Below are 14,083 nucleotides of genomic sequence, written 5' to 3' on the forward strand. Positions count from 1 at the left end.
AAAAAAAAAAAAAAAAACAAAAAACAAAAAAAAAGAAGTGTATCTGCTCTTCTTTGAATCCTCTTTTCCTTCTAGCTTGAGAGGCTTTGGAGGGAACATGCCCGGGGTCCCACACTCTAGCTAAGTGTGCTGCTAGGTGCCAGCTGCTTTGCCCGGGCATCATTCTGAGTTATCTCAGGCCTCAACTCCTTTCTGAGACACAGTTCCAAACAGTGACTCGTCTTTACCTCCAGAGCTTCCAGCAGCTGCTCTCCTGTGGCAATGTTGGGCACGTGGATGGTGGTGCTGAAGGCGTTCAGCATCTCCATTTCTTGCAGGACATCTTTGCGGCTGGTGGTCCCGATGATAAGAAGCTTGCGGCCCTGGTCATAGAGACAGATAAGTTACATACAGAAAAACACTAGCGAGGAGACCAGAGGAGGCTTGCCTGAAATGAGCAGAGTCCACTTATTTGTGTATGATATTAAGCAGGCAAAACATACAAAAACCAGGATTTTCCAAATTAAACTCTAAACCAGGCATAGATGATGTAACAGAAATAGCAACAATGAAGCGGGTCTCCCCCCCCCCCATCTCAGCCAACAAGGGACCAGTAGAACTGGAACACCAAACCAAAATCAGAGACACCAAATGTACACTACAGTTCAGTCCTGTGATGGGAAGTAGGTCTTTGTTTGAGACAGGGTCTCATTATGCAGCTGTGGCTGGCCTCGAACTCAGGAAATCTGCTTGCTTCTGCCAGATTGGTCTTCATAATGTATTCCAGGCTAGTCCAAGCTTCATAGTGAAACCCTGTGTCTAAAACAATCCCCCCCCCCCAAAAAAAAAAACAAAAAACTTCAAACCCTTCAGCTTGGGCTTTGTACACATTATATTGATAATTGTCAGCAAAGCAAGGGTGCTTCCCTCAATCTCGCTCACTGTTTTAGTCTATGGTGTGCCAAGCACAGCAATGCACCACCCCGAGGAGGAGGTGGGGCTATGGGTCACTAATAGAGCACTAGCCTAGCATCCACAGAGACTAGGTTCAAGTTCTAGCATATTCACGTGGGTACACATAAGCCCCACAACACAGACACACAGGCAGAATCCCTTGACACTAAGAGCTCCTTGCTTTCACAGATGAATATGTAAAGATTCCAAGGTAGAAATTTATTTGTGACGTATATAGATTAAAGGCTAACCATTATTGCTAGCCAATAAATCAACTTTAAAAAAAAAAACATTAACCAAAAAAATCAAATGCTTATCAATAGACATTTGGCAAGCTCCTGAGTGACTGTGGAATGACCTTGGCTAGAGAAGTAAGAGACTAAAGACCACAACAGCAAACCCAAAGACTGTGCTGCACAGAGAGGAGGCAGGCTACACCCAGGGAGGGGGTCTGCCAGAGGAAAATGCCACCTCTGCAGGGAGGGAGCCACAGGCCACATCTTTCTTATCTTGTCTGTTTTTATTCCTTCCTTCCTTTCTTTTTTTTTTTTGCTTTTTGGTTTTGAGACAGAGTTTCTCTGTGTAGCTCTGGCTGGCCTAGAACTTTCTCTATAGACCAGGCTGGCCTCAAACACACAGAGATTCCCCTGCCTCTTCTTCCTGAGTGCTGGGACTAAAGGTGTGTGCCATCACCGCCCGGCCTATAGGCCAAGTCTTATGAGATGGGTAAGCTGGTTTAAAAGATGGCGAGTGCCTAAGTCAGAGTGAGCAAAAGTCCAAAGGCAAAAATAAAAGCTGGGTACTGAGGTAATCACACACACACACACACACACACACACACACACACACACACACACATAGAGTATTATTACTATAACAAAAAAGGCTTTTATACTAAAAACATTTTATACTAAAAAAAAAAAAAAAAAACCCAAACAATAATTCTAATGCTAACTTTGGAACACGGTCTCTAGAGCTCAGAGGTACCACTGCTGCGGCAGTTTTTATTACAATCATTACTGTTTTGACACTGTCTGGCCCTGTGCCAAGGCTGGCCTTCATCCCTGAGCTCGGAGATGCTCCTGTCCTGGTCTTTGGCTCATCACAACTTAAGAACATTAGCTGCTTCTCCTTCCCTTTGGGCTCTGAGCATCCTTATCTCTCTCTTCTCAGAAGGAAACAGTGGCCTCCCTCAGAGAGCAGCTCTGCACATGCTCCTGGCTCACAACAGAAAGCGGGACTTGTTTCCATCCACCACCGTCTTCCTCAAGGGACTTTCTCCTACAGCGACTTCAATGTCTTCAGAGTGTTGAAAGGTTGGGAAGTGTGGGGTAACTTATAATGGAGACGCTAATTTATGTTTTGCCTGTCTTCTTGTTTAACAAGACTGCAAACACTGTGGTGAGGTCATGACCCAGGCCAACTCAGGCCTTGACTTGTAAAGCATCATCTTTAAGAAAACCCTGAAAAACATTACCAAATCATTAAATTGTGCTGGATTGTTTTACGTATTAATTAGTGGTAATGTGCAACTGGAAGTGTTCTTATGGAAAAACAGTTGCGGATGTACTAACGCAGGGAACCACACTGGGTCACATCTGGAGGGCAGGAACCGCCAGCGGCATGTGATGGGAGAGCGGCTTTAGAAGAGGCAGGTTCCACCCAAAGGGGAACTTCATCTTGCTAATGTGTGGCTACTGGTTTAAAGCCCACAGTGCCCAAAGATACCCCATGGAAGAAAGAGAGAAGAGGGAGGGAAAAGTAACAATAACCTATTTAGGGGGCAGGGAACTGCTCCCTCGCTCCCTGGGCATACTCTACGGAGATTTGCTGGTCCCGATGAGCCACAAAAAAAGGCTGAAATAAAATGACTATTTGCCAATCGGATTACGATGAACATTGTTCCAAGGTTAAATAAGTATTAGTTAACCAAGTCTTAGCGCTCTAAGGAGCAACTCAGGTGAAAACATTACCATGAAAAAAGGCAGGGCTCGGTCAGGTGCCGATCCTTCAGAGACCCACTTTACAGGATGAAGAATGGGCAAGCACTGAGCATCATCTAAGCCTTTTGCCACACAAAGGGCTAACCAGATAATCCACACCCTTTCAGAGTTCTGCCATTGATTGGCCCCAATCAACTGATTTGTAACAAAAGTTCATGCGGAATAAAGCTTTTTTTTTTTTCTTTTCCTAAATAAAAAAATGCCACTAATATAATATCTGCAGTGAAATGGAAGGGCTGGCTTCACCCCCAACAACAGTGAAGCCGGCTATGCGGGAGAGAAAGGCCTTTCTTACCATTCAATGCAGCAAATGGAACACACCCTCGGTAAGAAGAATTAACCCGGAACAATCAGAAACCCTGGGATGGATTAAGAAGTGAGTTTGAAAGCGAGGTTCAAAACTGCCATGTGCGAGGGGCCTTCCACTGTCTTCTAATGATTACGATCTGACATTTTTGTAAAGACTGAAGCGTCGGAATATTAGGAATTTTGTAAACCCAGTGAGTAAAAGGTGAAATTAACATTTGCCAATTGGAACATGAACAAGAATACGTGGATGGTGAAATTTAGTTTGCACCTTCAAAGTGATTTTAATTTAGTTGGGACACTGGCTGGTCGGCACCCAGGGGGCCACTACCAAGTCACATACCAGCAACTATCAAGTGGCAATGGCTGTGGAGACCCTGGAGCATACGGAGGGAGCAAGTGCCTCCAATTAGGGTGAGCTGCAAGGCCAGTGACAGGAGGCACTGTGGCAGGACAGGTCGCTAATGCCACCATCCTTGCGGTTGGTGGAAACAGCTATGCCACAGTAGCAGGTCTCTCTGGGGACATGAGGGCAGCCAACAAAAGGCAGGCTCAGACCGTTTAATATAAAAAGCATCAGGAGAAACCAAAAGCAGGCCCTAAGGAGAAAGGACTGTGACGGAGAGAAAGAATCCTGGCATGTGCCGGCGAGATGATCTCTTCTTGTGGCCTGGGATAAACCAGCCACAGGGATGCCATGCCAGTTCAGGGTAAAGCTCCCCAAGAAGGGTCCAGCACCCATTTAGCCCATGGCTTATACATCATGGGGTGCTTCTGAAGCCAGCCTGGGTGGGACCAGGGGAGGGGAGCAGTGGAGTTCTCCTGAAGGCCGAGGAGCTTGTGCAGGAGAAAAGGGGACAAGAACCAGCATTCGCAGCTGGGTGACAGACGTGGGGTTAGATTGCCTCAGTGCCAGACTCCTCCTCAACCGTAAAAACGGGATTAGGAAAAAAAATTCTACCTATGTGTAAGATAAAGAATACCGGGGAGGGTGCCCTCCGACATCACAACATCACGACATCACTGTCACAACAGACAGGAAGGAGAGGAGGCAAGAGCATGCAGGGGTGCTTCCGAGGGGAGCACGGAAGGTCAGGGTTTGAATTAGGTCAGGCAAGTGAGCAGTAGGAAGGACAAGGTTCTTTTCCAACACTAGGGACTCCAGAAGGGATTTGGGACAAGCATGCTCCCAGGCACCAGGCTTGCTTTGTACAGGTGGGACAGGGTCCCCAGTACTCAGTCTGTGGTGCCAGTGTGGCTCAGGCCACACACCCTCTGGGTAAGAGTCACTGCAGTGGGGTCTGTGAGAACCAGTAACTTGTGAGGGAGAGAACTCAGCTCAGGACAGAGGCCAGCAGGAAGCTTTCCCTACAGAGAGTGATTTAATCTTTTCCTCTTTCTGGTTTCCTTCTTGGGAAGGGAACAACTTTTGTTTTTAGTTAGCTTGTATTATTCGCTACTGAGACCTTAAGAACAATTCTGCCTGCCACTATGGCTTCCTTCACTAAGCCACCTTACAGATCTGGGCACTCTATGCTCATGTGCCCAGTCTCTGAAGCACTTGGGCTCAGCTGCCAGGCACATGTAGGTGCACTACAGCCCATTTCCCCCCTCCCTATCAGCATGGCTCTTTCCCTTGTCAAGGGCTTGCTTGAATGTCAGCCTTTTCATAGCTTACTCAAGCTCCACACCCACCATGCTTCCTTCCCCGTGCTCCTTTGTCCCTTGATCAGATCATCATTTATATATCTACTTGACTCACTCCTGTATTTGCTTATTATTGCACATCTCACGAGTCTTTTGTGAGGCAGGGCTGAGGTTTGTTTGGTGTTACTGAACTAACCAGGGCTAACACAGGGCCTTGTGCGGGGGCAGTTAATAAATATGTGTTGAATGAATGGATGAGGCTCCCAGTTCAGTTTTCAAGGTTTTAACACATCACGCTGTTTAGCCATCTCTCTTCTGGCCCTGGAAAAATGTGTATTACAGCAAATGTTTAACAGGAAACTACCATTCCACAGTCCACAGCCCTGAGGCCTAAGTGGCGAATGCTATGACGTACTGTTGTAATGAAAACACTCTAGAATGGATGACACTTTAAGCTTCCATTTAAGTCGATGCCAAGGCTGTCATAACTTTCTTTGTAGCTGATCAATCCTTAGCTATCGATTGACAGCATGCTACAGGCTTCTCTGGCAAAGGAAGGAGGTTGATAGGAAGCTAGAAATCCAAGTTGGTGAGACAAGAAGTATCAGTGCCTTGTGCAACTCTTGGTCTGTCATAAAGCAAGTGAAAAGACTAAGTCCCCTGAAGCCCAGCCAACAGGGCTGAGATAGTGGCGGTGGCTCAGTGAGAGCTCGCCCACAAGGGAGAAGCCTGGCTTGAAGCCTCAGCAAATAGAAAACCAACCAACCAAACCCGAAGTCAGGGCAGCAGCAGTGATGGCTGCTCAAGCCTCTCCATTTGCATTTGGTGTTACTGACCTAACCAGGGCTATGTAACCATGGGGCCTTGTGCAGGGAGCAGTTAATAAATACTTGTTGAATGAGTGAATGAGGCTCTCGGTTCAGTTTTTGTTTGGCCAGCCTGCATTTGGGATCATGGCTCAACCATCTGTAGCTGCCATGGCTCCTTTTCTTTGAACTCTTCTTCCTTTTTTTATTTTCCTTTTCCTTCTCCTTTAGTTAAATGCTGAAGTTGAATACCAAAGGAAGGATGTTTCGAATAAATCATGCTGTAACTAGGCAGACAACTACACTTAAGTTCTCCATCAGACTTTACCCTGGAGCAAATTCTTTGCCTAGCCCTTTGTAGCCAGCCTGGTGCTGTAAAGCAGAGCAGAGGACAAAAGGAAGGCACGGGAGACCCAAGTGGGCAAAAGCAGACAGACTATTCCACACACTCAAGAGTCTGTGGAAGCAAGTCACAAGCAGGATCCGGCTCGCCTCATCTTACACTTGGAGAAGCATCCTGTCTTCTTACTCTTCTTCATTCAGTAGCTGAGGAACCTGGTGGGGAGGTGATGTGTCTGGGCTCTTAGCTCCAGAAAGGGCTGGCCCAGGGCTCACGTGGCTAATTTTCCTTAACCTTATGGGATCTATTGCTGACTGCTCATTTATTTGTTTTTTTGTTTTTTTGTTTTTTTGTTTTTTTGTTTTTTTGTGATTGGGAATTAAACCTGGGGCCTCACAGTTAGAAGTGCCACCATGAGCAATTTTATTTGTTATTTATTGGTTTTTTGAGGAAGGGTTTCTCCGCGTAGCCCTGGAACCTGCTTTGTAGACCGGGATGGCCTATAACTCAGAGATCCTCTTGTCTGCCTCCCCAGTGTTGAGATTAAAGGGACATGCACCACCATACCTGACACCATGTGTAATTGTAGACCCGTGTCTAAAATAGCTGTCCTACTAATTACAAGTTTGGGAGATAGATCTCCTAGAAATGATGACCTCTGAACTCTTAGGAGAAAAGAATAAATAACTCAAGAAAATAAAGTCGTAGTGACCATGCCACACTGCTCTTAACGCCAAAAGCAATGGTTTGTGTAGATACTTCTTCTCGAGGGTGTTGAGCCAGTCCAGTTCTCAACCCAGGTACAGCTCAGCTTCCAGCGTGGTATTTGTAAGTTGCCTCCTCCACCTGCCTCCCCTTTCTGAACGCACGGGTGTTCTTTCTAACCTTACTTCCACCTCTGTGGGGTTCACTCAGGGAACCTCTCCTTTTACACAGATGTTGGGATTTTCCTGCCAGTGTGTAGATGTATCGTGTCCGTATCATCTCAGAACCTTTCTTCCCCCATACTCTGTCCTCAATTAACCACAGAACATAATTCAGTATGTCCAGTGATAATACCTCACCTGTGAAGAGACAACCTGCTCAACTATTTCAATTACTCAGAACTCAAGAACTAAGAAAGAAGCAAAGAGTATACAGTTTAGTCAGCCTTACAACTTACCCGTTAGGCATAGTAGTGGAGGCCTCTAAGACTTTGAGGGGTCCATGAAAACATTCTAATTTTTTTTTTTTTTACAACTGAAAGTGGTGGATTCTTAGGTTGACTATGGTAACATATCCATCTTTATAGGAATAATAAACAAGACTTTAAATATTTACCCAGTATTTACCCATGGACAAAGCTCCCCCTGCCTCCAGTCACTGTGTTCTTGTTCTACTAACACCAGAGCTCATGATTCTCTCTGTAAGATGTTCCTGAGCCCTGTTGGAACTTAGTTCTCTCAGACAGAAGCATCAAACTAGTGAGGGGCTTTCAGAGACTGGCAGGTGACCTCACTGGAGACCTGACGGTAGCAGCTATCAGCAATGTCACCAAGGAACCAGGCATAGAACCTTTAACACACAGGGCACGTGGGTCTCCCTGGTAACTGCCACGTGCAGTCTGAATATACCAACATGCCTTGCTGAGCACACCTACACATGGTGGCAATGACAATCCTTATTGTCACCAGTGTCATCCAAGGTGTTCAGCATATTTTACCTCAGACACCAAAAATATACTCAGCAAACATTTCCTCTTAAAATCTTGTTTTAAAAGCCTGAAAGTATAACTTGGTTTTTGTTTTTATCAAGACAGGATTTCTTCTGCATAACAACTGTGGCTGTCTTGGAACTCACTTTGTAGACCAGGCTAGTCTCGAACTCAGAGAGAACTGCCTGTCTCTGCCTCTTGAGTGCAGGAGAGATGATGGCTTGCTTGTTAAAATGGCTGCTCTTATAGAGGACCCTGGTTCAGCTCCCAGCACCCACAGCTATCTGTAACTCCAGTTCCAGAGGATCTATTGCCCTCTTCTGGGGACAATCTCATGTATTTCTGGGGGCACCAGAAATACATGAGATCAAAACACCCACACACAGAAAAAAATATGCTTGGGTTAAAAAATTGAAGCCCTTGCTTTCTTATGAATTCTGTTCTTGTCCCCAGAAAAACTGAATAGGTCACATGAAATCTAAGATGGTTTACTGTACTCAAAACATATCCTTACATTCCCAGCTTTGTATGAAAGGCTAGGACACCCTGCTAACTTGGGCACAGGTACATCTTTGTAACTGGACAGTGACAGGGGCACCAGCCTCGGTTTGAACCAGAAAACCAGCGGCAGGGACAAAAGCAGCGAACTCCTGAGTTCAGAGACTGGAAAGGGGAGCCAGCAGGGTCCGGGCAAACCCAGCACACTTGCCCGGCTCTCCAGGATGGCACCCTGCGTGAGGAGGCAAGCACCTTCTTCTTCCTCAGGTTTGGGGTTGCCATGCAACCCCCAGGATAAATAAGCCTGTCCCATACATGGGATTCTGGGACACTGAGAACTTGTTTGATATCTTTAAAAAGAATCAGATTGAAGGAAGTATCCTGGCAGCCACCCGAGGACAGCCTCAGCCCCGTGCCAGGCTAGACAGTGGGTGCCACTTGCACTACATGGTGCGCACCTCACCCTCAAACCCCACAACTGAGCGGAGTATCGTGTGCGCCCCCCCCTTTCTATACTGTAGACTAAATAGTCATCACCTGTGCGCGTGAACACAGTGGGTGTTCCTTAAGGTAGTATTCCAACCTTGCATGCCTGAAGAAATGTTACAGATGGAAAGAACAACCTTCCCATGTTCATGAGACACAACAACTGCCACCTATCTTGGTCACCTTTAGCTTTGTGGGTGTTAACCATCAGCCCTTCGGACGGGAGGCACAGCACTGAAGGAAGCCAAGGTCGGCTCTGAGAGTGGAGAGTCCTCGGGCCACCACAGAGAACCTTCCAGACATTGTAACATTCATCAGAAAGGAAAGCAAGGTTAGGGATACACTGCACACACACTCCAACAGGCCTGATGCAGCTGCCATTGAAGGCCGTCCTGAGCTACCAGAGAGCCTGCCCAAGCAAGGAAACAACATAAACAAAACAAAGAAGAAGGCTGCTGGCTAAAAATGAACTTGAAAATTTTACTATTCCTAAGCCAGGTGGCGGCGGCACACATGCCTTTAATTCCAGCACTGGGGAGGCAGAGGCAGGTGGATCTCTGAGTTCAAGGACAGCCAGGGCTACAGAGAAACCCTATTTCAAAAAACTGAAAAAACAAGGCAGTAAAAATTCTCTGCCACGTCATCACTGGGGAGGGTGGCTGTGCTTAGCATGAAACGGTAGAGTTTCCGTCACCGTATGATACTGCTCTTTTGGTGTTTTACTGTGGACAACACCTCACAGAGTAATGCATGTTTGAAAATTTCGGGGATACTTAGCCCAATTTTTCTTGTTTGTTCCAGTATGGGCGTGTATGCAGAAAAGTTGGAGGCCAACTGATGGATGGGCAGTTATGACAGACAGTTTGGGGATATGTGCTCCACCCCTTATGGTTTATTTTATTTATTTTTGAAATAGGTCTTACTATGTAGCCCAGGCTATTTTCGTGTGCGTGTATGTGTGTGTATGTGTGTGTGCATGTGTCAGGTAGATGGCAGCCTGGGTCACACCCAGTGAGGGCTCTTTGTCCTCCCCAGTGTGACCAGGAGATCTGCCAGCGTGTGGTTTACAAACACTGTGACTTAAAACCTCAGGTTCCAGTTCTATTTATCTTCCAGTAAACACCAAGAATCCTGACAGACTGTCCTAGCCCTTTATAATTACAGTTGGCTCTTACCCAATGGCTGTTCGGCACACACTGCATGGCATGAAGCCCCAGGGATGCTTGGAGATCTGTGTCCTGGTTTTAGGCATAGGGACATATGAGAGAAAACGATTTGCCATTCAATTGTGTTAGGAGCTGGGAGAAAGGTCACAGCCTCCAGGGGCCTCAGGTATGGCAACAGGTGGGTCAAAGCAAATGCAGCCTGCAGTGTTGGGCCTCAGTGACTAGATGCCTGCCAACCCAACTCCAATGTACTGTTCCAAAAAAAATTAAAACAACAACAACAACAACAACAAAAAACCCTTTGAGATACTTGCCCAGCAGATATTTGTAACAATGTCTTATAAAAGGGTTCATCAAACCTTTTACTATTTTTGATACATTTGAAACTAATCTATACTTAATATATTTTATTCAATGTACATGTAGCTTTCTAAGAAAATGTACTATTCTAAGAAAAGTGCATATAAAATAGTTTTATAAAACATAGCAACTATATAATATCGTTGACTTAACAAATGGAAAAATTAGGTCACTGAACTGTCAGTCATAGCTCAAAAAAAAAAAAAAAAAAAAAAAAAGAAGTCCACTGCAGAAGTCACCCTGTCAAGTGGTTACAATGAATGCGTCTGGCAAAATGACTACACCTCTTTCCTGGAGTGGTTATACATCTGATTGAGTCATACTGTAGTCATTAGCCAGGGTTAAACAGATGGATAGAAAGACTCGCGTGTTTAGGCCTGTAGGGTTTGGAGTCTTCCATTATCTGTTTATTCACTAAAGCAACTCAAAGCCTGAAGAGTTGCCTAATATTAGCAAGACCTTCCCAATGTCACAGCTATGGCAAGACTGTACTGAAATGTCCCATGAGAACTACATAAAACCAGTGCTGTCTATAGACTGCTGCTGTTAAAATCCACAAGAAACACAGATGCCCATCTAGAGAGCTATAGTTTTTGATTTCTTTCATAAAGAATATTTTATTGAAAACTCTTCTAAAGAGTTACTGTAGATTACTGCCTGCCTAGCTATAGTTTTTTTCATTGGCCCAGTTATGCCCTGACCATATCATCCCCTTCATACCTTTTTTTGAGATAGGAACTCATGTAGCCCAGGCTGATCCTCAACAGTCTATAAAGCTGAGCAGAGCCTTGAACTTCTGGTCCTCTTGCTTCTACCTCCCAAGGGCTAGGATTATATATGTGTGGATATCCCACCACACCTAGCCTTTTTTTCTTCTTCCTAAGACACGGTTTTAAAATGTAGCCCAGGCTGGCCTTAAACTTACAATTCTTCTTTCTGCCTATTTCCTTGAAGATAGGAGTATAAGAGTGCGTTTGCACATCCTGCTTCATTTCTTACAACAACAACAACACATTCCTAGGCTTCAGAGCAATTGAGTTCTTATAATTAAACTCAGTTTAAACTTTTAACTATTAGGTCTGAGTTTTACTTCAGTGATCCTTTTACCAATTTGGATATTCTTTTTCATAGTTTATAGTTTCCAGAGATTATACTATTGATATAACACAAATGAGTCATATGTGAATTAATGTGTTGGTGCCCATCAGCTGAGAAGGCAAAGGGTACCTGGTAAATGGGCCCTGGCCAGCTTTGAGTGTCTGTGGCAACCTATCCACATGGCCATTTTCTATGTGCCATAATAAGAGAAGGTTGGAGGCACTGAAAAAGTGCTGGTTCTCCAGGCATGTCAAGGCTATTCTATCTACTCTATTCTACTTTGTTCGGATGGGGCTTCCAGCATGACCCCAAACATCAGGAACACCCAGAATCAAGCAGCCAATTAATGACTCAAATGCCCTTGGACTTGTTGAGGAAACCGGGAAATCATGTTATTTTACGGCCTGTAAAGCCCCCTTTTGGGTCCTTGTCTTCCAAATGATAAAGCTATTGTTTTAAGTGTGGTATCAGGGACCCAAGAGGAAACATTAAAGCCCTGGCCAGCCGGGCAGTTCACCTGGCCTTCCCTCTTTCCTGGAGCTCTTCCCTGACGACGTGCAGACCTCCGCTTTCATCCCTCTGATCTGGAAAAGCACATCCCCCTCAACTTCCATAAATCTGCAAACCTTGAAAACAGCCCCAGTGTCATGGAGTAAAAGCCCAGCATTAGGATCTCACTGCAAGGAGGGCCGTCTTCAAGCCTCTCACTGCTAAGCCGGACATTTCCTAACACTGGACAAATTGTACGTCCAGCCCAGGGAGGGTGAACTGCAGTGGTCTTTTACCCTCCAAGCCAATTGTTAGCTTTTCACAGGAATCAGCAGGGAGGCACATGTGGAGCCTCTGTGTGCCGGTGAGCGCCCCCATGCCTTGTGTGACTCTGCATGTAGATGAAGCCGGCTGGGAGCTTTCAGAGCTGCTCTGGCGAGTTCTCAGAGAAGCCTTTTCTCCAGCTCGGCTCCCCGCTGGGACAGCCCTTTTCAGCCTTTCTATCCCGCCTCGATCTCTTCTCCCGCAGAACACAGGGGAAACTTGATTGAAATAAAGACCTAGGGAACATGTTTTATTTTCTCCTGTTCAATCCATTTTAGAAAAGCTTTTAATTGGTTTTAAAAAGATGCTAAACAAAATGTGATGATGTTTCTCAGTTTTCATGAACCACCGATACCACTTTTTGTACTTTCAAAGGACTAATAAATCAATCATGGTAGTAACTGTCCAGATAAATTTAAAGCAAACCCACTGGATACCAGGTTCATTAAAAATCTATGCATTTGCTTAGAAAAAAAATTAAATTCAAAGAAAATTATCCTAGTAACTGAAATCTGCCTTGAATTTTTAGTTCTACACAGAAAATCCAAGAACAAGGCGATCACAAAGGGAAAAAAAAGGAGGGCTTGAGACCCAGTTTTAATAAGCCAATTTACAAGAGGGGAGGGGTGGGGGAGGGGAAGTGGAAAGGGAGTATCTGGATACAGAACAACACCCGCCCTGGGGGATTCTTTCATTGGAGCATGTGCACACATGCACACACAATATTTCTACGAGAAAGCTGGAATGACAACAAATGGGAAATTAAGGCTGCCACGACAGCTGTCTGGTAAGATGTGGTGCTCTCTAAAGAAGGTTGCCCACAGCTTATGTCTTCTTGCCAGGAAGAACAGTTTTCTGTGACCCACACTCTCTACCTGACTCTGAGCCTCTAGTTTTAAATTGAAAACCCCATGGGGCACACTGGCTTGCCCAAGTGGCTGTCACCAGCATTCCCGACCCTGGAGCAGCTTACAAAGTGGCTTCACTTTCTTGAGACAATGTACAACACATTTACAGAGGGAGGTCATGCAGACCAGGTATGTTTTTATTCTGATAAACTTGTGCCAACCAGAAATATTCCCAATACTAATGTCTTTCTGCCACAAGTTCCCTGATGCAGCAGGTCACCTGGCAGCTGGGGTCAGTCACCAAATTCTGACTAATGACAGGCCAGTGTTCCATTAAAAGAGAGTCCCTGCCAGTCTCTGTCACTAAGGCAACCAGGTTTCTTACTTCTTACATGCATCTTTACTTCTTAGAGAAATCTATTTCACAGACCTTTTTAATGATCTGGTTGCTGGGTGTAAGAGTGCTCCCAAGCTGGGATTTCTCCACCTACCCTGGTGGCTTGCCCTTTACTTTAACCCTCTATAGAATTCTTCTTTCATCCTTTACATAGCTTAAAAATGTGACCATTTTATTGGATATAATTTGTAAAGCACATGGCTCAATAATAACTTAAAGTGTGTAAATCAACAGTTTTCAGTCCATTCACAGATGTGGGCACCTGTTACCACACTTAGAATATTTTCATCTCTTCCAGGAGAATCCCATACACATTAGCAGTTGCCTCTAATTCTCCCAATCCAGCCCCCCCCCCCCCCCCGCAACCACTGATAATGTACTTTCTATCTCTACAGAATGGCCAACTGTAGATACTTCATAGAAATAGGGGCTGGAGAGGTGGTTCAGCAGTTTAGGGCTCTGGCTGCCCTTGATGAGGATCCAAGTTTGATTCCCAGCACCCACATGGTGGCTTCAACCATCTCTAACTCCAATCTCAAGGGAACTTCTGCTCCCTTCTGGTCTCTGTGGGCACCAGTCACAAACGCAGTGCACAGACATATGTGCATTCAAAGCACCCATACTTATAAAGTAAAATAAATAGATGAGAGAGAGAGAGAGAGAGAGAGAGAGAGAGAGAGAGAGAGAGA

At 45.3% G+C, this 14,083-nt stretch overlaps 1 protein-coding gene across 1 annotated transcript in view; it reads right to left on the reverse strand.

The window, feature by feature from the left end:
* Nsf (N-ethylmaleimide sensitive factor, vesicle fusing ATPase) overlaps window positions 1-14,083 on the reverse strand; it is a 131,149-nt gene that overhangs the window by 6,154 nt on the left and 110,912 nt on the right. Inside the window, exon 18 of the mRNA XM_021211820.1 lies at window positions 228-362. Within this exon, the coding sequence (XP_021067479.1) occupies window positions 228-362 (135 nt within the window). The remainder of the gene's footprint in view (window positions 1-227; window positions 363-14,083) is intronic.

The sequence above is a fragment of the Mus pahari genome, chromosome 14 (assembly GCF_900095145.1).
Source record: "Mus pahari chromosome 14, PAHARI_EIJ_v1.1, whole genome shotgun sequence".
Classification (NCBI taxonomy): Eukaryota; Metazoa; Chordata; class Mammalia; order Rodentia; family Muridae; genus Mus; species Mus pahari.